The 21,570-nt window shown below is 43.3% G+C and overlaps 1 protein-coding gene across 3 annotated transcripts in view; it reads right to left on the bottom strand.

The window, feature by feature from the left end:
• LOC141123119 (B-cell differentiation antigen CD72-like) overlaps positions 1 to 21,570 on the bottom strand; it is a 148,019-nt gene that overhangs the window by 10,692 nt on the left and 115,757 nt on the right. For 2 of the 3 annotated variants that reach the window (XM_073612029.1, XM_073612030.1), the window contains exons 2-5: positions 20,680 to 20,802; positions 15,127 to 15,216; positions 7,693 to 8,004; positions 3,605 to 3,750 (exon numbers count right to left, since the gene is read on the bottom strand). In XM_073612029.1, coding sequence (XP_073468130.1) covers positions 3,605 to 3,750; positions 7,693 to 8,004; positions 15,127 to 15,216; positions 20,680 to 20,802 — 671 coding nt within the window. The remainder of the gene's footprint in view (positions 1 to 3,604; positions 3,751 to 7,692; positions 8,005 to 15,126; positions 15,217 to 20,679; positions 20,803 to 21,570) is intronic. The other variant, XM_073612031.1, reaches the window with a different exon arrangement.

The raw sequence follows: 21,570 nt of genomic DNA, 5'->3' as shown, positions 1-21,570 counted from the left end.
CCCTTCCTGCCCAGTACAATTTTTAGCTTTCAAAGCTTTGAATAACAATTGTTATAAGGTGGCACTGATAGGCACTGATAAGGTGGAACTGATAGGCACTGATAAGGTGGCACTGATAGGCACTGATAAGGTGGCACTGATAGGCAGCACTAATGGGCACTGATAAGGTGGCACTGATAGGCACTGATAAGGTGGCACTGATGGGCACTGATAAGGTGGCACTGATAGGCACTGTTAAGGTGGCGCTGATAGGCAGCACTAATGGGCACTGATGAGGCAACCCTGAAGGACACTGACCAGGAGGCACTGATGAGGCTTTACTGATAGGTGGCACTAATAGGCGGCACTGATGGACACTGGTAGGTGGCACTGATTGACACTGGTAGGTGGCACTGATAAGCAGCACTGATAGGAACGAATGATGAGGCACTGATGGGCACAATTGCCAGCACTGATGGACACTGATAGGTGGCACTGGTGGGCACTGATTAGCAGTACTGATGGGCACTGATAGGTAGCACTGGTGGGCACCGATTAGCAGTACTGATGGGCACTGATAGGTGGCACTGGTGGGCACTGATTAGCAGTACTGATGGGCACTAATTAGCAGCACTGGTGGTCACTGTGTATGGGACTGATGTCCCGCTTACAGAATCTGGTCATCGGATTTATTCTTTTCTCCTCACGCTGTCAGCCTGAGGGGAAAAAAAAGCAGATGACCAGCTTCTGTTTACATCATGTGATCATCTGTCATTGGCTGACATCTGATCACGTGGTAAAGGGCCGGAATCGGCCCCTTACTCTGATCAGCCAAGTCCCAAGGACTTGGCGGTCACAGAGCGCTCCGCCCGAGCCACAGAGGGTGCACGGGCAGCGCGAGCACAGGAGGACGTCCATGTATGCTCTCCTGCCATTTTATGCCTGCACTGTAGCCATCTTTCAGCTATAGCGCAAGTGCAAAGTGGTTAAAAAATGTTTCTGTTTTTGTTTGCTTTATTCATGAATATTTTTACACCTTTTCCATATAGTTACACCTATCACACTGAAAAAAAGCGCAAAGTTTATAAAAACTACTTTACTTTATTTGTAAATAACTTTGCGATGCTTTGTACCAGAATCGTTGTTTTACTGTTCTTTTAAACAAGATAAATTGCAGAATAAAATGCACACTTTTCAAAACAAGAAAAAGTGTCTTTTGTTTCGTTTTATTACATTTAATTGTCTAATGCCCTGTACACACGGCCGGACTTTCCGACGGAAAGTATGCGATCGGAGCTTGTTTTCGGAAATTCCGACCGTGTGTGGGCTCCATCGGACTTTTCCCATCGGAATTTCCACACAAAGTTTGAGAGCTGGATCTAAAATTTTCCGACAACAAGCTCCGATCGCACATTTTCCGATCGCGTGTAGACAATTCCGACGCACAAAGTGCCACACATGCTCGGAATCAAGCAGAAGAGCCGCACTGGCTATTGAAATTCATTTTTCTCGGCTCGTCATACGTGTTGTACGTCACCGCGTTCTTGACGTTCTGAATTTCCGACCAACTTTGTGTGACCGTGTGTATGCAAGACAAGTTTGAGCCAACATCCGTCGGAAAAAATCCGATGGATGTCCGATCAATGCCCGATCGTGTGTACAGGGCATTATTAGAGTTGCGGGGAAAAAAAATAATTGATGTGAGACAATATTCCTTAAAAGAAAGCATTGTTTGTCCTTAAATAACTATGTATGTATTACGTTGTTATCTTAAAGTGGGGTTCCACCCAAAAAAAAAAAACTACATGAAAAATTAAAAAAAAATACAAAAAAACATTTGGATATATTTTTTTTTTACTTACCTCTAAATGCCTGTTGCTAGGTGGTCCCTCGTAGTCTGCCTCTTCCAGTGCCTGGGCTGGTGACATCACTTCTCTCTCGGCACAGGAAGAGCTCACCTCTGCTCCCTCCCTCCTGTCAATCATCTGGGACCCATTACAGGTCCCAGGTGACTGAGCGGCCAATCATGGCGTGCGGCGCCGCTCGCGCATTCTCAGTGGGTGCCAGGCTGTGAAGCCACAGCCCGGCGCCCACAGTTGCAATGCCGGCGCCGCTGAACGGAGGGGGAGACGAGCGGGGCTTCGATCCCCCACATCGCTGGACCCTGGGACAGGTAAGTGTCCAATTAAAAGTCAGCAGCTGAAGTATTTGTAGCTGCTGACTTTTAATTTTTTTTTTTTTTACTGGACCTCAGGTGGAACTCCTCTTTAAAGTGGATGTAAACGCGGAAATTTTTTTTTTTTTTTTTTTTTATCATACTGTAGAGTATAGGATTTCCTATCATTTGAGCCCAGTCTTGCCACACAGAGTTAATCCATCTCTGAGCAATCCCCTTTTATTGTTCAGTGAGATAATTCTTGACAAACTGAGAAAAACTTTGTCAAATCCTCCCCCTTGCTGTCAGTGACAGCCTAAGACACAGGCATTACTTTTTAATTCCCTCCCCCACTCCTTTCTTCAGCAGCTCTGCAAGGATTGGCTGTTCCACACCTCAGCATGATTTGGCATGCTGAAGTCATGTGGTTACTTTCCAGTCTTTTCATTGGATGTTAGAGATCATAGCAGAAGTTCAGTGTAAGAAATACACAGGAGAAAATGCATATTGACAAGGGGAGTGTAGAGGTGGGCGGGGAGTCTACTGACATCACGACTCCACCCACCGAGCTCCGGACAACAGACCCTGCCTACAGAATCTGCAGTTTTTCAGGTCTAATAACAGAGAGAGGGGAGACATTTGACAGGTAAAGATACATGCAGGAGGCATGTATACTACCCCTATGGCAGTAGTTTAGAAAGGATGTCATTGGGTTTACATCCACTTTAAGTAATGACAAAATTATTGCTGAATAAACAGGCTCATAACAGAAATTTGAACATTGCTCTGGTCCATAAGAAGTAAGCAGGTGTGAGAGCTGAAGTTGTTAACATCAAGCCCTGCATAGAGGCAATGTGTAATGCATAATATAAGACAGAATATAATTTATAACATGCAGTACATACACTATATTGCCAAAAGTATTGGGACACCTGCCTTAACACGCACAGTGCACAAAGCAAGGTCCATAAAGACATGGATGAGTGAATTTGGGGTGGAGGAACTTGACTGTCCTGCACAGAGTCCTAAGGGGCCAAGCCCAACCCCTGAAAAACAACCCTACACCACAATCCCCCCTCCACCAAATGATTTGGACCAGCGCACAAGGCAAGTTTGGGGTGGAGGAACTTGACTGCCCTGCACAGAGTCCTGATCTCCACCTGATAGAACATCTTTGGGATGAATTAGAGCAGAGACTGTGAGCCAGGCCTTCTCGTCCAACATCAGATACTGACCTCACAAATGCACTTCTGGAAGAATGGTCAAACATTCCCATAGACACCCTCCTAAACCTTGTGGATGGCCTTCCCAGAAGAGTTGAAGCTGTTATAGCTGCAAAGGGTGGGCCAACTCAATATTGAACCCTACGGACTAAGACTGGGATGCCATTAAAGTTCATGTGCGTGTAAAGGCAGGCGTCCCAATACTTTTGGTACTATAGTATATATATATATAATTATTTGTAACTACCCTTAGCTCCTTGTCATTCTGCTGCACAACAATCAGTTTGGAATTTTTGCTTCCACAATCATTTTCACTATTTTGCCATGCTTTCTTTTCACTGGAAAACCAGAAACATTTCATTCCAAAAAGGATCCATCCTTCAGGACAAAAGTCTGAAACGGAAACGCCGGAAAAAAGCAGTTAGTGAGGTTGTGGGGGGAAGAGAACAATAATAGTAAATGATTTTCTGAGGGGGTGTCAATGTATTGTTACTTTTATAGGTATTTATAGCCCAGTCCCCGACAAAAGAAAAATTATACAGGATAATAAGATATTTTATCCCATAAGAACATCCATATTGTGTTTTTTTATTTATAAAGAATTAAAAATATATCTAACGTTTCTGTGCTTTTCAGCATCAGCAAAGTCTCTGTATGCCTGTATAGAAGAATCTCAAAGAGATTCATTATAGAGAATGATGTGTGGGATTCTGGGAGATTCCTGCACTCAAGTTAAAACATTCTGACAAGTTCATTCTTTTATTCTGTCAGAACTATTGAGGTTAAAAGGATTAATATGAGGCCTAATTGTATATTTTTCATATATATTTTCTGAACAGAGCAGAAGCCATCTTGTTCAAAACAATTTTTGTTAGGAGGTTAAATTAAGTGCATGCTTGTGGGAAGGGATGTTTGTAAGAGACTCTAGGGCTCCTTGCATATTATCCTAGATCGTAAATTAAGGGTCTGGACACTTAGGCCCCTTTTACACTGGGGCGGGGGCGGCGGCGGCGGCGGCGGTAAAGTGCCGCTATTGTTAGCGCCGCTTTACCGTCGGTATTCGGAGGCTAGCGGGGCGGTTTTGCCCCCCCCTAGCGGCCGAGAAAGGGTTAAAAACCGCCGCAAAGTGCCTCTGCAGAGGCGGTTTGCCTGGGGAATAGGCGCTCTGTACCATTGATTTCAATGAGCAGGAGCGGTGAGGGAGCAGTGTATACACCGCTCCTTCACCGCTCCGAAGTTGCTGCTAGCAGGACTTTTTTTCCCGTCCTGCCAGCGCTTTTTTTAGCGTAATAGCGCCTGCAAACCGCCCCAGTGCGAAAGGGGCCTTAGTCAAATAAACAAGATAAGGGAACCATGAGCTTACAGACCTCATTTTTTTTTCAGGATTGAGAAACAAAATAGGGCTTATTCAAAAACGACCATATGAAACATATTGTATCATTTACTGCATAAGCAATTATTTTAGCAATAATTCCAAATATCTTAGTAAATTATATTGGAGTAGTTATAGGCATAATTAATTGAACAATTGTAGTTTTATATATATATATATATATATATATATATATATATATATATATATATATATATATATATATATATATATTGTTTGATATATTCACTGATATATATTAGTCTTCATATTATTCATATGGGGAAATACTGTATATGAATGTGATGTCTAAAAGTTCTATTAATGGGGATGTTTAAGAATAAGGGAATTATACTTCTAGTCAGAAACATGACCTCACTTAACTTAAGGGATTTAAAGGAAAAGGGAATTTATGTGGGCTATACATTCTAGAAAACCATATATTTGAGTTTTAGCCAAGAAGTCTTGGAAGTTGACACATAAGAGACAGCTCTAGATATTGTATAGTTCTCTGTTAAGCCTGAGCTAAAGGTTACATGGAGATTGATTCTTTACACGTTAAAATAACTTTTAAATATAAATTTTTAATCCTATATCGCCCCTACTAAAAACTATTCATAAGGACATTACAATTTCCCTATAGGTTTGTCCAGGAAATGAAATATGTTTTAACATCATTCATGACATGAAGGGCAGTTCCACACCAATCCTGGGGGGGGGGATATAGGGTGTGATACACATAGCTGAGGGAATCTTGAGACGGAGAGACGAGAGGAGAAAAACAGAACGGAGAGATGTAGGAAGGAGGGTAACAGAAGTCCTTTGGGACACCCAGCTGATATCTCTCAAAACAAAAGAGTCTTAATCTCTGGTAGAGTATTCATTTATATTTTTAGCTTTTGGGTAATTTAATTTGTTTGAGCATAAGCTTAACTAACCAAACCAACGTTGGTAGTTTCAGTTTTGGAGTGAGTTGAATTCTAACTGCAGTATGAATTTGACTACCTTTCAAAAAAAGAGATACATATCTTGTTATATCTCAACAAAGCTGATTTCCAAATCTTATAATTGGATTAGTTATGGTATGTATTGAACCATAGATTCATTCTAAAATGTGTTTAAAAATGAGTCTTGGTTAAATGACCAAGTTTGTATATAGTTAACAAAATTGTCCATATACTGTAAAAGAGATTTAAGTTTGAAGGTCTTTGTTTTGAGAAGAAATCACGTGTTAAATTCAACACCTAGTTTGTTTTCATAAGTCTGTAGAGCCACGGAAAGCTATTTACTAAGCCGTCATGAAATGTAGGCGTGGTATTTTGTAACAAGGGCTTGTGGTAAAAGTTCTTATCATCTGTATCACCCATATATTTGAAGTTATATATTTTTGTATTATCACAAATCATATGTGATATTATTTTGCACTGCATTTTTAGTTAATATATATATATATTTTAGCACATTGTTGTATTCATTCTTGTCTTCAAACTAGCATGGATAAACAAATTTGAATTAATTTGTTTGATTTGTGGAAAGACGTGAAAATCACCTAAACCATAGATTTTTGCGTACTTTCATAAATATAATACTGTTCATATTTCAGTATAAACTTCTGACAATTTATTAAAAGCAATAATTGCAACATAACATTCATTTTCGGTGAATAAAATAACCCCAGAGAGAAGGAAATTAAGTGATGGAAGTCAGTCCCTAAAAAAAACAGGAAGTCCCCACTTCCTTCATCAATCTTTTAGATTCTGAGAACATTTAGGCTTGATTCACATACACTATATTGCCAAAAGTATTGGGACACCAGCCTTTACACACGCATGAACTTTAATGGCATCCCAGTCTTAGTCCGTAGGGTTCAATATTGAGATGGACCACCCTTTGCAGCCATAACAGCTTCAACCTTCGGGGAAGGCTGTCCACAAGGTTTAGGAGTGTGTCTATTGGAATGTTTGACTATTTTTCCAGAAGTGCATTTGTGAGGTCAGGCACTGATGTTGGACGAGAAGGCCTTGCTCAAGTCTCCACTCTATTTCATCCCAAAGGTGTTCTATTAGGTTGAGGTCAGGACCTTGCTTTGTGCACTGGTGCGCAGTCATGTTGGAGGGGCCATCCTCAGACTGGTCCCACAATGTTGGGAGCATGAAATTGTCCAAAATGTCTTGGTATGCTGACGCCTTAAGAGTTCCCTTCACTGCAACTAGGAGGCCAAGCCCAACCCCTGAAAAACAACCCTACACCACAATACCCCCTCCACCAAATGATTTGGACCAGTGCACAAGGCAAGTTTGGGGTGGAGGAACTTGACTGCCCTGCAGAGAGTCCTGATCTCCACCTGATAGAACACCTTTGGGATGAATTAGAGTGGAGACTGTGAGTCAGGCCTTCTCGTCCAACATCAGTGCCTGACCTCACAAATGTGCTTCTGGAAGAATAGTCAAACATTCCCAGAGACACACTCCTTAACCTTGTGGACATCCTTCCCAGAAGAGCTGAAGCTATGAAAGCTGCAAAGGGTGGGCCAACTATATATTGAACCCTACAGGCTAAGACTGGGATGTCATTAAAGTTCATGTGTGTGTAAAGGCAGCCGTCCCAATATTTTTGACAATATAGGGTATTTTGGATTTGTGATGGAAGTGAATACTTGATAAGAAGGAAACCCCCTCCACTTCCCCAACCTAAATAACCCCCACATGCATGCATACTTTGATGCTGAGGCCTTTGTTCCTGTGCTGTAGATCCTCTTAGACTTCTATAGGGCAACTTCTCGAGGCCAGAGGCAGTTGAGAAATGATCCCATACAGGTCTTTGTGGATATAATGTACAGCTGTGACCAGTGTAGTGAAGATATTAGGTGAAGGATGTAAAGAATGTGAAAGACTGTAGCACTGAGCTAAGTTTGTATGTGGAAAAGGAGGATTTTAAAAAATAAAATAGATTTTGTTAATTACCTGTAATACCTTTTTCATACTTGTCCAGTTTTGACTTTGTGTCTCTTAACATTTCCTCCGTCGCTTGTCTTTCAGATATAGAATTCTGTTCCTCCCTCTGGCACTGCAGCAGAGAGCTGTTCAGATCCATATTACCCTGGACTGCCTTCTCCAGCTCCAGACGGGTCTTCTCCAGGTCACTCTCAGTGATCACAAGCTTCTTCTTCACCAATGCCAGGAGGTCCTCTCCACTCCTGAGGCTCCGAGTCATACTGCTGCTCATTGTCTCATGATCTGTCACCAACTTCTGGAAATCATTGGACTGTTGGACATCTGCAACATGTGACACAGACAGACTGATGTAATAAGACAAAATAAAGAGGCAAGACTTTGGTGAAGTCCAGAGACCCAATCTGTTTCTTGGCTCTCTAGAAGTATGTGGGAGCCTACTGCACAATGCACACAGACAGACAGGAAGAAAAAGTCAGCCGTAACATTTAGGGTTGCCACCTGTCCAGGATTCACCCGGACAGTTCGGGTTTTGAATCATGTGTCCGGGTTTCAGTGTACCTGAAACCTGGACACATTATTCAGACCTAATCTCATTAGGATTCCCCCTATAACAGCCACAAGCTCTCCCCCTCCCTCTGCACTTTCTACCCCCCCGCACTGTGTCCCTTCTCACTTGGCTGCTCCCCGAGGCTCTCCTGCTCCTCATCCATCCATCCATGCTTGCTTTGGTCCACCTTCACTGTAACACAACATAAGTGCCTTTAATTTACATTACATGCTACTCTATCTCTCACTCCCACTAGCAATGGCGCATCTCACAGAACTACCGCTCTCCTATTTATTCAGCCTCTTCCTTACCATCCCCACTGACTCTGGTCCTCCTCTGATCATTGCCTCCTTGCTCATCTCCATCTGCATCTCACACCTTCATAGAGCAAGCTCCCTTCTCTATGCAAGTCTCATTCCATTCCTTTCCCCCTCCCCCCTCGTCTGTATCTCCCCCAACTCCACCAACCTACCACCTATCTTTGCTGCATCCCCTCTTTCCATCCCCCTCACTCACCTCCCCCCCCCCACCTTTTTGTCCTCAATCCCACCCCTCCCCTTGCAGTTCCTCCTAATACCACTACCCATAACCCCCCCCCCCCCCATCCTTCCACTCTATTACTCTCCTTGATGCACCCAAAGTTGTCCCAGGTCTTTTACTAATCCTATAGTGTATACTACAAAAAATAAATAAATTGCTGTTCGCCGCTAAAGTGTTCGGGTTTGGCTTGAAGAAAAGGTGGCAACCCTAGTAAAATTGCAAAGGTCCTTGTTGGTGAATATTCAGCTCGGAGGAACAGGGAAAAAAGGGGTAACAAAACTTTGTTTAAATGTTACTGTGATGGACTCCGGACACCCTGTTGGGTATTCCCATCAAGCAGCTGCGTCCCAAGTCCTGGAACACGAGATTAACATGACATAATTTACTCTGCTATTGTGTGAAGGAGTTCTGTGTTTCTGTGTATATGATAATGTGTATTGTAGTGAGCTAGGAGACGACAAGGCTAGGACCTGAAAGGTCCTATCTCTGAATCACCTAGTCTGGTTAAATGATTAGTTATTTAGCTCATGTTAAATAGGTTTATAGTTACAGTTTGTATTGTCATCCTTGTTTATATATTTGTGCGAGATCTCAAATAAACCAGGCTATTTCTGGTGTTCTCCAAGACTGGTGTTGTCTGGTTCTTGGGGGTTACTATAGCCAGATCCATTGATCTCGTGTTCCAGGACTTGGGAAGCAGCTTCTTGATGGAAATACTCATAAGGGTGTCCGGAGTCTGTCACATTTGGTTGGCAGCGGGGGGATGCTTCCTTGTGCCTGGAACATCCTAACCACCAACGGGACTTAAGATTGGGATAGCAGACTTAAGAGTTCCCGGGACTGCTGCGGATCGTCCTTTCAACATACACCAGGACTGTGTCTGAGGATGAATACTTGGAGCTCAGGCAGCAGATCTGGGTAAGACTTTGGATTGGAACCCTCCAGCTCGCTGGTATAAAACAGGGCAAGTGCTTTCCAACCCCAGAGCAACGTGCCAGTGACCAACGGGTATTGCGAATGGCATTCCTGAGAGAGAGGCCCCAGGAGCAATGGGTGACTTAATTGGACAGGCTGGTCCAGCAGGAGATAGAGCTGGACAATTGTTATCGGGCTCTGCAATGGCATTCAGAGCAGGGATATTTAGGGGAGACAACAGAATGCTCTCCGGAGGGATATGACTTTGGTGGCCCTGGATTGCTGTGGGAGAGCCTTACAGATGGTTTTGTGTTTGGGGATGAAGGGGAACTTACCCTTGAGGACCCGCAAGAATACAGACAGTCTATGCTCGGTCTTGCAGTGGTCTCAGAGCTTAAACCTGATCAGGAATATTTGCTAAGGAAAGAACAGCATCTGGAAAGGGCATACAGGGAACTGCTAGAACACATTCAGCAGCATGCCAGAGAATAGGCAGTGGAAAATCTGGAGATGGCCGTCTCCAAAGCTAAAGTGCAGACAGCAGGGCAGAGCTCTGCTAACCTCTGCCCAGCACCGATAGCATCTTCTGGGCTCCACGGACAGGAGATGGAGAACCTCTATCCCCAGACACCAGTTCCAGAGACTGGGGATTTAATAGACTTGTCTGCTGAGGAAGAACAACCTGGTGAGCCTCCATCAGAAGAGCTGGTATCAGAGCCAAACTTTACTGAGCTCTGCCTAGCACCAACAGAAGTATCTGTGGAGTTACAAGGAACTTCCCCAGCTGAAGCTCTGGCCTCCCAATAGAGGGTCAATGACCTCTGCCCCACACCTACTGATGACAACTATTCCTTTCAGCCAAGAATGGAGATCATGCGGACTGACTATGTGAGTTCACGCTGCCCGACTAACACATGTCCAGACCAGATGGAAGTCTGGGACCTTGTTAGTCAACTTTTGATGGGGGAGAAATGGTAGAGGCTAGCATTCCGTCCCCTCCAAAAGCCTCTGTCCTGGGTGAGTCTATCACCGTTGCCATACCCTTTAAAGGATATGTAGATCCTCACAATGAGCATCTTTAACCACTTGAACTCCAGAAGAATTGAGCTCCTTCATGACCAGGCCATTTTTTGCTATATTTTTTGCGCCCATCAAATGCAGCTACTTTAATTGGCGATTGTGCGGTCATGCCACACTGTACCCAAATTAAATTGATATCATTTTTTTCACACAAATATTGTTTTCTTTAGGTGGTATTTGATCACCTCTGAGTTTTTTTTATCATATAAATGAGAAAAAAAACTCTTTAGACCTTACCTTCTGTTTTAAAACATATCCAATAAAAAAAATCTAAAAAATTTAATTTCTTCATAAATTTAGGCCAATATGTAATCTGTTACATGTCTTTAGTAAAAAATAAAAAAAAAACCCAATAAGGGTATATTAATTGTTTTTTGCATGAAGGTTATAAAGTCTACAAACTATGGGATACACTGTATACTGGAATTTTTTTTTATACTAGTAATGGCTGCAATCAGTGACTTATAATGGGACTGTGAAAGTGTGGCAGGAAAACGCTAACTGGCACTAAAACAGTGATCACTAATAATAATAATATACACTGCCACTGTACTAATGACACTGGGAAGGGGTTAAGATCTAGGGCGATCAAGGGGTTAACTGTGTGCCTATGTGTAATGTGTGTACAGTGTGCTGCTTTTACTGCTAGATCTTTCCGTTTCTTATCCCTGTTTTGCAGGGATGAGAAACAGTGAGATTGTTCCCTCTGTACAGAGCCCTGTGTTGATTGTCAATACAGGGCTCTGGGCTGTGCTTGGACACAGCCAATCAGCAGGTCCCGGCCGTGATTCACAGGTGGGACTTGCTGACAGGCTCCCGCTGTGTACAAACACAGAGGGTGCTCATGGGGGGCGTGCATGTGCGCGCCCTAAACCTGGAATTAGACAAACAGAAAGAACCCGCTCCAGGTGTCTGAGTCACAAAATCTCCTCCCCCGTCAGGTACGAGTGCTGGCTCAGTATGCAATAGGCATACAAAGAGAAATTGAATCTGGATGGCCGCACTCCAAAGATAGTATCTTTATTAATAAAAATCCATACAGCAAAAGATGAAATAGATCGCTAACATGTTTCACACCGTAACTACTGGTGCTTACTCATAGCTAAATCTTTAAACAAATGACAATAATTTATATATATAAATGCCAATACATACAAAGTGGGCTTGAATGATAGATTGAACAATTGAAAGATTAATAGATTGACGGACTCCAGTCCTGTTACAAATCGCAACTAGACTCTGATTAACACTGCAATGGATCTACTACGACCATCATCTTCATGAATGTCGTAACAATTTCTTGTTGTTGATACAATTTAAACTATAGAGCCCAGATCGATACTTAAATATGTACATTTCATGACGTTTAGAATTATATATACCTGGACATCTAAAAAATAATAAATGAGAAGTAAAAGCATCAAAAAACACAGAACACATGTGTTGACATATGTGCATAACTTCATTGATGTTAGGAGGAAAAATAACTCTTGTTAGAATCTTTGCAGGAAATGGCAGGAACGTCAAAAAATGAATAAATATATATATATATATCTTTGATGTAATATCCCATACATTAAGAAACCTTTTCTAAAACAAAAAAATTCCTCCAGCAAGGAAAGAAACACTCATTAACCCTTTATTGAATATAAAGATTCTCCCATAAAGCTAACATTTTTTTTATATTTGCCTACTAGGCTTCAACACATTAAATTTAGTTATTACTTATTTAGTTATTTAATTTAGTTATATGAGGGAGAAAAAAAAAAATATATATATATATATATATATACAGTATATATGGGAACCTACGAAAAGGAAAGGATATGAATATGATTATGATGGAAAGGAAAGGATATGAATATGATTATGATGGAGCGGAAAGGAATGCCAGCATAAAATGTAGTGTATGTTGTGTGGATTCTATGTATACACACACATGTGCATGGAGTGTGCCGAGCATTTGAGGATGTGGTGCTACACATGCAGATGTGGTGTCTGGCTGGATGCCTTTCCCTGCATGGCTGCCTGCCTATACAAGTCTCAAAGTCTGACAATTAACATTGCCTCTACTTAAGGGTGTCCTAGCCCTAACCCTTTCTCCCACAGATCTGTTTAAGAGACAATAAATCTCTTTGCATTCCAGAAGTGTCTGGCGCCCATTAATCCACCTTGCATTATACCCACCATACCTTGTAACCCACTCTACACAGAAGGATGTCAGCTGTCCCTAACCCTGGAGGTCACCATTAGGCCTCTGCTACACTAGGAACCTCTTCTACTGGAATGAACTACTTAGAATGTCACTATAAAACACAGTATATGGCTCCATAATATTTGCACTAGACAGAAGCAGTTCTGGATGTCCATCTGGCTGATGGGGTGCAAGGTTCAAGGTTTTTTTTTTACCTTAAGGCAAACTATGCATTTAGATAGAAAACCTTCTGGGTGTAGCAGCCCCCCCCTCCCCCCTATACTTACCTGAGCCCTATCTCGATTCAGTAATGTGCAAGGGAGCAGCAGCTCTCCCGGATCTCTCTCTCCTCATTGGCTCACACAGCAGCACAGTGGCTCAATCACAGCCAGTGAGCCAATGAGGAGAGAGTAGGGGGGGGACTGAACCGCACTCTGCGTGTGAATGGACACACAGAGCAGGACTTGGGAGGGAGAGGCTTGCTACTGGGTAGTGAGGCACTGAAATTTTGCCTCCGACAATAATCGGGCAAAAAGAGGTTTTTCAGCGTTGTGCTTGAAAGAAAATGGCCTGCCGAAAACGCCAAAGATTTTGCCATGATTTTACCACAATTTTAACTTGCTTATGATGTGGTTTTTATGTGACTCAAAAAATGCATCATAAAACGCAACACAGGAGCATTTTTTATGCGTTCTTTCTGCGTTTCAAATGCATTTCAGTTGGGAGGTGTGTTTGTGGTAAGTTTTTCTTAACTGACCAAATATGCACCAAAAATGCAGCAATCAGGATTTTTAACACCGCTTCAAAAGGCACCGATAATGGCCGACAATAAATTTATATTCATTTAAATTCATGATATTAAAGGAGTTCCAGCCTAGGAGAAAAAAATGAAATATCAGCAGCTACAAAAACAGCATCTGGTGACTTTTAATACATGGACACTCACCTGTCCAGGGCGCCCGCGATGACGGCACCCCAGCTGATCTTCGGATTGGCTCTCAGGCTCTCTATCTGGCCCGGTTATAAAAAGGTACCCGTTCCCCCCTCCCCCCTAAAAGGTGCCAAATGTGGCACTGGAGGGGGGGGAGCAGATAAGCGTAAGTTCCACTTTTGGGTGGAACTCCGCTTTAATTAAAAAGTCGAATATACAACAGTTATTTATAAAGAGAATATATATATATATATATTTATTCATTTTTTTTTTAAATGTAAATTTTTGGTGCATCCTAAATTTTTCGATTTCCTCACCAAAATTTTCATTTCTGTGCACCACTACTATTGGGAGCATTCAGCAGGGGCAAGGGACCAGGAGGGCCAGCGGGGGACCTAGGCACAGGAAGAGGATCGGGGCGTCTCTGTGCAAAACCATTACACAGAACAGGTAAGTATAACATGTTTGTTTGTGATGCTTTTCCTTAAAATGACTTTAAAAATGTGGGGAATTACCGTAGACGAGTTTTTCAGCACATTTTTTTGTGCTGAAAAAGCCCCCCTCGGCTTATACTCGAGTTTTCCTGCCTCACTGTGCCTTATGCTCTCCCGGCGCTGTGACATGCAGTCTAGTCAGCGGTGTAACAAAGCCCCGCCTCCTCCTCGTCCGCGATAGGCTGAACACTGAGTCAGTGGTCCGTTGCGGACGAGAATGAGGAGGAGGCGGGGCTTTGTTACACTGGACGGCCGCCGACTAGACTGCATGTCACAGCGCCGGGAGATCATAAGGCTGTTGATGGGCACAGCGCCGGGAGATCAGGTACATGAGGCAGGGAGATGGGCACAGTAAGGCAGGGAGATGGGCACTGTGAGGCAGGGAGATGGGCACAGTGAGGCATACAGATGGGCATAGTGAAGCTAAGGCATGCAGATTGGCACAGTGAGGCTGCAAATGGGCACAGTGAGGCTGCAAATGGGCACAGTGAGGCTGCAGATGGGTACAGTGAGGCTGCAGATGGGCACAGTGAAGCTGCAGATGGGCACAGTGAAGCTGCAAATGGGCACAGTGAGGCTGCAGATGGGCATTGTTGACCCTCTTTTCCACTTACAGTAGCTGCTGCATTTCTCACCCTAGGCTTATACTCGAGTCAATATGTTTTCACAGTTTTTTGTGGTAAAATTAGGTGCCTCAGCTTATATTCGGGTTGGCTTATACTCGAGTATATATGGTACTTACATTTCACAGTCAAGCCGATGAGAGCTGCCAATGAAACCAGACAGAGCAGCAGGAGGACCAGAGAAAGGTACAGAGACCACTTCTGGAGGCCTAAGATACAAGAAGAGAGATATTACTTCCCAGACCATCAGAAGACCTTCATCAGATATAAGAGATCATTCTTTCATAGAGAAGTGTAGGTTGTACATATTTTTCTGACTGTAATCCCTCTCAAATATCTATCTGCACACCAGTCAGAGAAAGACTTACCAAAGTAATGTGACCACCAATAAAGATGCATAGGCTGATCATTTCTGGTGGATCAGACCCAATGTTCACTGTCAGCTCCACATTTCCACCAGTCTCCTCTCATTCCAATCGTACATACTCGCCAGCACACCATGGATCGACAACTTCCCTCCAAAGGTTTTTAATGAAAAAGATCACATCACAAAGGAAAGTGCAATGTTTCGAAGCCGCGCAGGACCCCTTCGTCAGGCATGTGAGGACCTGACTGGTGATCGCTGCAGTACCCACCATTTTATGAGCCATATCTGCCAGGAACGTGTGCGCTAGGAATATTGATCAGACATCCTCTCATTCCAAGTCTGACATGGCGGTAGGAAAATAAATCCAAAACACAATGGTCCTATGTCAGGCCACTACCTATATGATAAGGTGGTGTACACTGTATGTTTTTTGGCCTGTTCTAAGCATAGCACTGGGTCTAATGAAGACACGTGTCGGAACCAACTTTTAACAGTAGAACATTAAGGACACTTGCCAAACTGTCTTTTTTAGAGCTTTATTGACTGTTTTATCCAAAGAACATTCAGTTTCAATAGAAAGTAGGTTACCCTTCTAAGGGTATTCATAATTCCTCTTTTACTGCTAAAAAAAGCAACTAAAAATGCTTCATTCGGCCTCCTGGCTTACTCCAGGAGCTCTGCATTTCTGGTCCTCGGGGTTAGGGCCAATGTCTGTTTCTCCTCAGACTTCTCAAGCACTGTGCACACATACACACCTCTGGCTGCACCCTTGCAGTCACATGAACCCCTCGGGAGGGTGAAGCCCTGAACACTAGTCAGCACCTCTACCATAAGGACCGTGCACCAAAATGTGGACCCAGGGTTGGAAGCTTCATCACACCCAATATTCTGCAAAGCTTCTGAGCACCAGGATCCTGACCAGGCTTTACCAAATCTGGAGAAAAATGCTCAAAACAAACACCCCAGAGCCCCTCAACTTACAATAGGGGAGGACAGAGGGTGATACCAAATCACCACAGTAAGCAAGTTGTAGTGACCCAAAACTGCCATTAGATGTCAGCATACTAAAAAATAATAATAACCTGATGCCGTCGGACCAGTCCATGATACCTCACATATGTGGGTCAATCGCTGTTTGCATGCGTGCAGGACTTTGCGCATGAGCATGAGGGGGGGGGGGTACTTCAATTTTTTTCTTTAATTATAATTCTATTTGATTTTTTTACACTGTTGTTTTAAAGTTTTTCTTTATCACTTTTATTGCTGTCACAAGAAATGTAAACATCCTAATAGGCATGTGACAGGTACTCTTTATGAAGAGATCTGGGGTCTCTCCATAAAATCCCTCCTCTGTTCTCAAAAGCATTCAAAAAACCAAGATTGGCATTTTTGAACACTTTTGAATATTTGAAAATGGCGCCGATGACGTACGGATAAACAGGTTCCGGCTTTGTTCAGGTCTCCGGCCGGTAGCGTGGCTCTTCAGTGGGACAGGAGAGCCCTAGCAAGCTGTGGAAGCCAGTGGGAGGGGTGGGATTTCCCCTTTTGCTGCGTGAAAAAGCAATCCATGGGCTACTTAGCCACTCCGATTGCTCTTAGAGAGCCAACCGATGTATGGGACATCACTGATCGGCAAGTGGATACGTACGCTGGGGGAAAAGTGATCACAGATCAGAATTCATATGAGCACACCTAAGGAAAAACAAGAATGCTTAAATGTCATCAAGAAGTTTATTAAAATAAATATAATAGTGCACTCCCATGATCTAAGCTTTAAAAAAAGCATCTGTATTCGGCCCCCTTTTACGCTAATACCCCTAAGTGGAACCAATTGCCTTCAAAAGTTCCCTAATTAGTAGAGTCCACCTGTGTGTAATTTAATCTCGGTATAAATACAGCCATTCTGTGAATCCCTGACAGGTTTGTTGGAGAACCTTAGTGAACAAACAGCATCATGAAGGCCAAAGAACACACCAGACAGGTCAGGGATAAAGTTGTGGAGAAGTTTAAAGCAGGGTTAGGTTATAAAAAAATTATGCCAAGCTTTAAACATCTCACGGAGCTCTGTTCAATCCATCATCGGGAAATGGAAAGAGTATGGCACAACTGCAAACCTACCAAGACATGGCCGTCCAAATAAACTGACCGGCCGGGCAAGGAGAGCATTCATCAGAGAAGCAGCCAAGAGGTCCACGGTAACTCTGGAGGTGCTGCAGAGATCCACAGCTCAGGTAGGAGAATCTGTCCACAGGACAACTATTAGTCGTGTTCTCCACAAATCTGCCCTTTATGGAAGAGTGACAAGAAGAAAGACATTGGTGAAAGAAAGTCATAAGAAGTCCTGTTTGCAGTTTGTGAGAAGCCATGTGGAGGACACAGCAAACATGTGGAAGAAGGTGCTCTGGTCAGATGAGACCAAAATTGAACTTTTTGGTCAAAAAGCAAAACGCTATTGCCCTGTACACACAATAGAATTTTCCTGAGGAAAATGTGTGATAGGACCTTGTTGTCGGAAATTCCGACTGTGTGTGGGCTCCATCACACATTTTCCATAGGAATTTCTGTCACACAAAATTTTAAAGCTTGTTCTCAAATTTTCAGACAACAAAATCCGTTGTCGGAAATTACGATCGTGCGTACACAATTCCGACGCACAAAGTGTCAAGCATGCTCGGAATCAAGCAGAAGAGCAGCACTGGCTATTGAATTTCATTTTTCTCGGCTCATTGTACGTGTTGTACGTCACCGCGTTCTTGACGCTCGGAATTTCCGACCAACTTCTTGTGACCGTGTGTATGCAAGGCAAGTTTGAGCCAACATCCGTCGGAAAAAATTTAATGGATTTTGTTGTCGGAAAATCCTATCGTGTGTACAGGGCATTTGTGTGATGGAAAACTAACACTGCACATCATCCTGAACACACCATCCCCACCGTGAAACATGGTGGTGGCAGTATCATGTTGTGGGGATGCTTTTCTTCAGCGGGGACAGGGAGGCTGGTCAGAGTTGATGGGAAGATGGATGGAGCCAAATACAGGACAATCTTAGAAGAAAACCTGTTAGAGTCTGCAAAAGACTTGAGAATGGGGCGGAGGTTCACCTTCCAGCAGGACAACGACCCTAAACATACAGCCAGAGCTACAATGGAATGGTTTAGATCAAAGCATATTCATGTGTTAGAATGGCCCAGTCACAGTCCAGACCTAAATCCAATTGAGAATCTGTGGCAAGACTTGAAAATTGCTGTTCACAGACGCTTTCCATCCAGAAGAATGGGCAAAAATGTCCCTCTCTAGTTGTGCAAAGCTGGTAGAGACATCCCCAAAAAGACTTGCAGCTGTAATTGCAGAGAAAGGGAGTTCTACAAAGTATTGACTCCGGGGGGCGCCATACAAATGCCCCCCCCCCCACACTTTTCACATATTTATTTGTATCATTTATCATTTTCCTTCCACTTCACAATTATGTGCCATGGATGCAGCTAACAGGCCACATGTAGCAGGGCACATGTATTCTCCATTGTAAGCTACAGACAATATCATCTTTTGACCGCATAAATATCACAACCTATTCTTCTGTTTGTGTCCTGTCATCTGCTGTAACCTGATGTTCAGAATAAAAGCACCTCTGTGGATGGTATTTGGTGAGTTCAATCTATCTGATGAGGATTGTCCTCAATGATTATATCTTATACAGGCCAGACATAGAGGTCTCACAAGGGATAAATCGCTTCACAACAATCGGAGTCAGAATACTTGTAGCTTCCAGGTCCATTGACTCTAGGGGTGCTCAACTAATGGATATTCACTAATCTCCCTATGTTCCACTATGCTGGTCCTGGTTCTGCAAGGGGCTAGTGGAACATAGGATACATGGTGGGGGCAATCAAAGGGGAGTCAGATTTTGGTGGCACTAACTTCGGTGGGCTGTGGACATTTTTCACTTCCATCAGAGAGCCCATCTGTGGATAAACACATTTTAAACCCAGTCTGGGCTTCTACAGTGTGTTTAAAATCCCTATTTATTAGTTGCCATTTATAAAGAGACAAGTCGGTAAGCTCCGTTCTGTATAATAGTTCGGCTGCCATTTTGGATGGCTTCGCAAATCATATATAGTCCCTTCATGTATTGTTTTAATTGATGTCACTGGGTCGTGGACCCACTGGCAGTTAGAGATAAGCCATGCGAAACTAGAGAAGAGATGCATAGACATGTGTGGTCAGAGAAATTTAAAAAAAAACATGTAATGCTGCCCCAAAGGGGCTGCTATATATTAGCAGGTTATTTCCCAAGACAGTACAGAGGCAGCCAGGCACACAGCAACATCCCACTCAAGTTTATTTTCTTGTAGAAACTTGTAACAAGGGGGTGAGGGGATTTGTGGTGATATGAGATAGTCCAAAGTGGCAGGTATACCTAGCAGAGGACTCTTCTCACTTCATATTGGTAGCACAATTACAGGTAGACTGGAACAGTCCATAGGTTCATTGCCAGGATCACAAAGTAGGCTTATCACAGGCAAAGGCAGGCTGGAACAGTCTACAAGTTCACAGCTGGGGAGAAAAAAGTAGGTTGAAGATCAGACAAAGGTAGACTGCAACAGTCTACAGGTTTATGGCTGTGGACCACGAGGAACTTTAGCATAGGTAGTGGCACACTGGAACAGTCTACAGGTTCATGGCTGGGACCATAAAATTAAGGTGCAGCACAGAAAAGAGGCTCCAGTCTCAGGATCCTGGAACAAGATCATTCCTTAGGTTCAACCTCTTGTAGAGTAGTCCAGCATCAAGTCCAAAGGGTTCTAAGGGCAAGCAGCCCCCCTCATCTCAGCTCACAGTTCCATTCCCTCAAGAGGGAAAAGACAATCTCCTCAGGGCTCCAGACTATTTAACAGCAGCCCAGCCACACCTGGGCACCCTTCTGCAAGGAATGGCTAGGCCCTGCTCAATATTCAGGCCGGTCATTTGAATTTTTCCTCCCTAAGCTCTGGATACATCTTCTAGAGACCGGGGGAAGCAATCAAACTCCCAGCCTGTGAAGCCCTGAACAGACCAGACCAATCAATCACTCCTCCTCTGATTGCAGAAGAAGCTAAGAAGACACATTTCAGCCAAAAAAGCACAATGTAAAGTGAAAAAATCCACACATAGAATGGCCAAAAAGGACACAGATTACACTATTATATTGGGAGGTTATTATTATGTGCTTTCTGTATTAATATCTCTGATTAGTATAATTAGCAAAGTTTGTACTGTACATTTGATGACAGATACAAGTACAGCACAACGTTGCAGTTGCACCTCACCTGCCTTCAGCTGATGGCCTCTACCCATAATGGGTGCCGGAGGTGGTATCTTCTCTCTGGGTGGCCGTAGACCGGTGACATTCTCGTACATAACATCCTCAGTGAGATCCTCTTGGGTGGAGCCTGAAGTGAAACAAAGTAGTTAAATGCAGAAAACAAAGATGTGTGATTGGATAGCACAGATGTAGGTAACCCCATAAGGTGACATAAATATATAAATCAAATATACTGCATAAATATCCCATATAAACCAATTCAGCAATTCCTCCAAAAGATGAAGCTTGCTGGCCCACCGGGGCAGGATCTACATCCACTGCATATAGTACATAAGAGGGGGCCACAGAGGGAGAAACTGATAAAAAGCTGCTTTCTGGCCATTACCAGTGAAATGTACGGAATTCATGGTTATGGAGTACGGTTGGAACGTCTGTATGCACTGTGGAATAAACAGCTCTATAATATTAGGTTACATTACACTACACACCTGTCGTATTGGATGTGCATCTGGCTGTTAAGGCATAGGGGATTGATTTGCATGGCTCCACCCATGGTCTTGGGATATGGGATGGAATGTGACATGTGATCTCTAAGGATGGCATTCGGGTTCAGGTTGAACGTGGGTTTGTCTTGGGCCAAGCCTGTGCATAGTTTGCAAACCCACCAAAAATTGGCCAGTTTGGCCTCCCAAATCCCCGGCAGCTATAAATTAAGAAAACAGCTAGGGATCCTGGGAGATAACATTGACCAATTATGGTCATGACCATATTTGGTCAGTGATGTCTCCTGGGATCCCCGCCCTTGTGTTTACATTACCAAGGCGCTGGTGATACACATTGGATGGCGTTGGGTGATCGTAGTTGATGGAAAAATTCAACTCAGGGGACAAACAAT

Source organism: Aquarana catesbeiana, linkage group LG01, assembly GCF_042186555.1.
Source record: "Aquarana catesbeiana isolate 2022-GZ linkage group LG01, ASM4218655v1, whole genome shotgun sequence".
Taxonomy (NCBI): Eukaryota; Metazoa; Chordata; class Amphibia; order Anura; family Ranidae; genus Aquarana; species Aquarana catesbeiana.
Note: the sequence above shows the minus strand (reverse complement) of the source record. Positions and strands in the feature narration are given on the sequence as shown.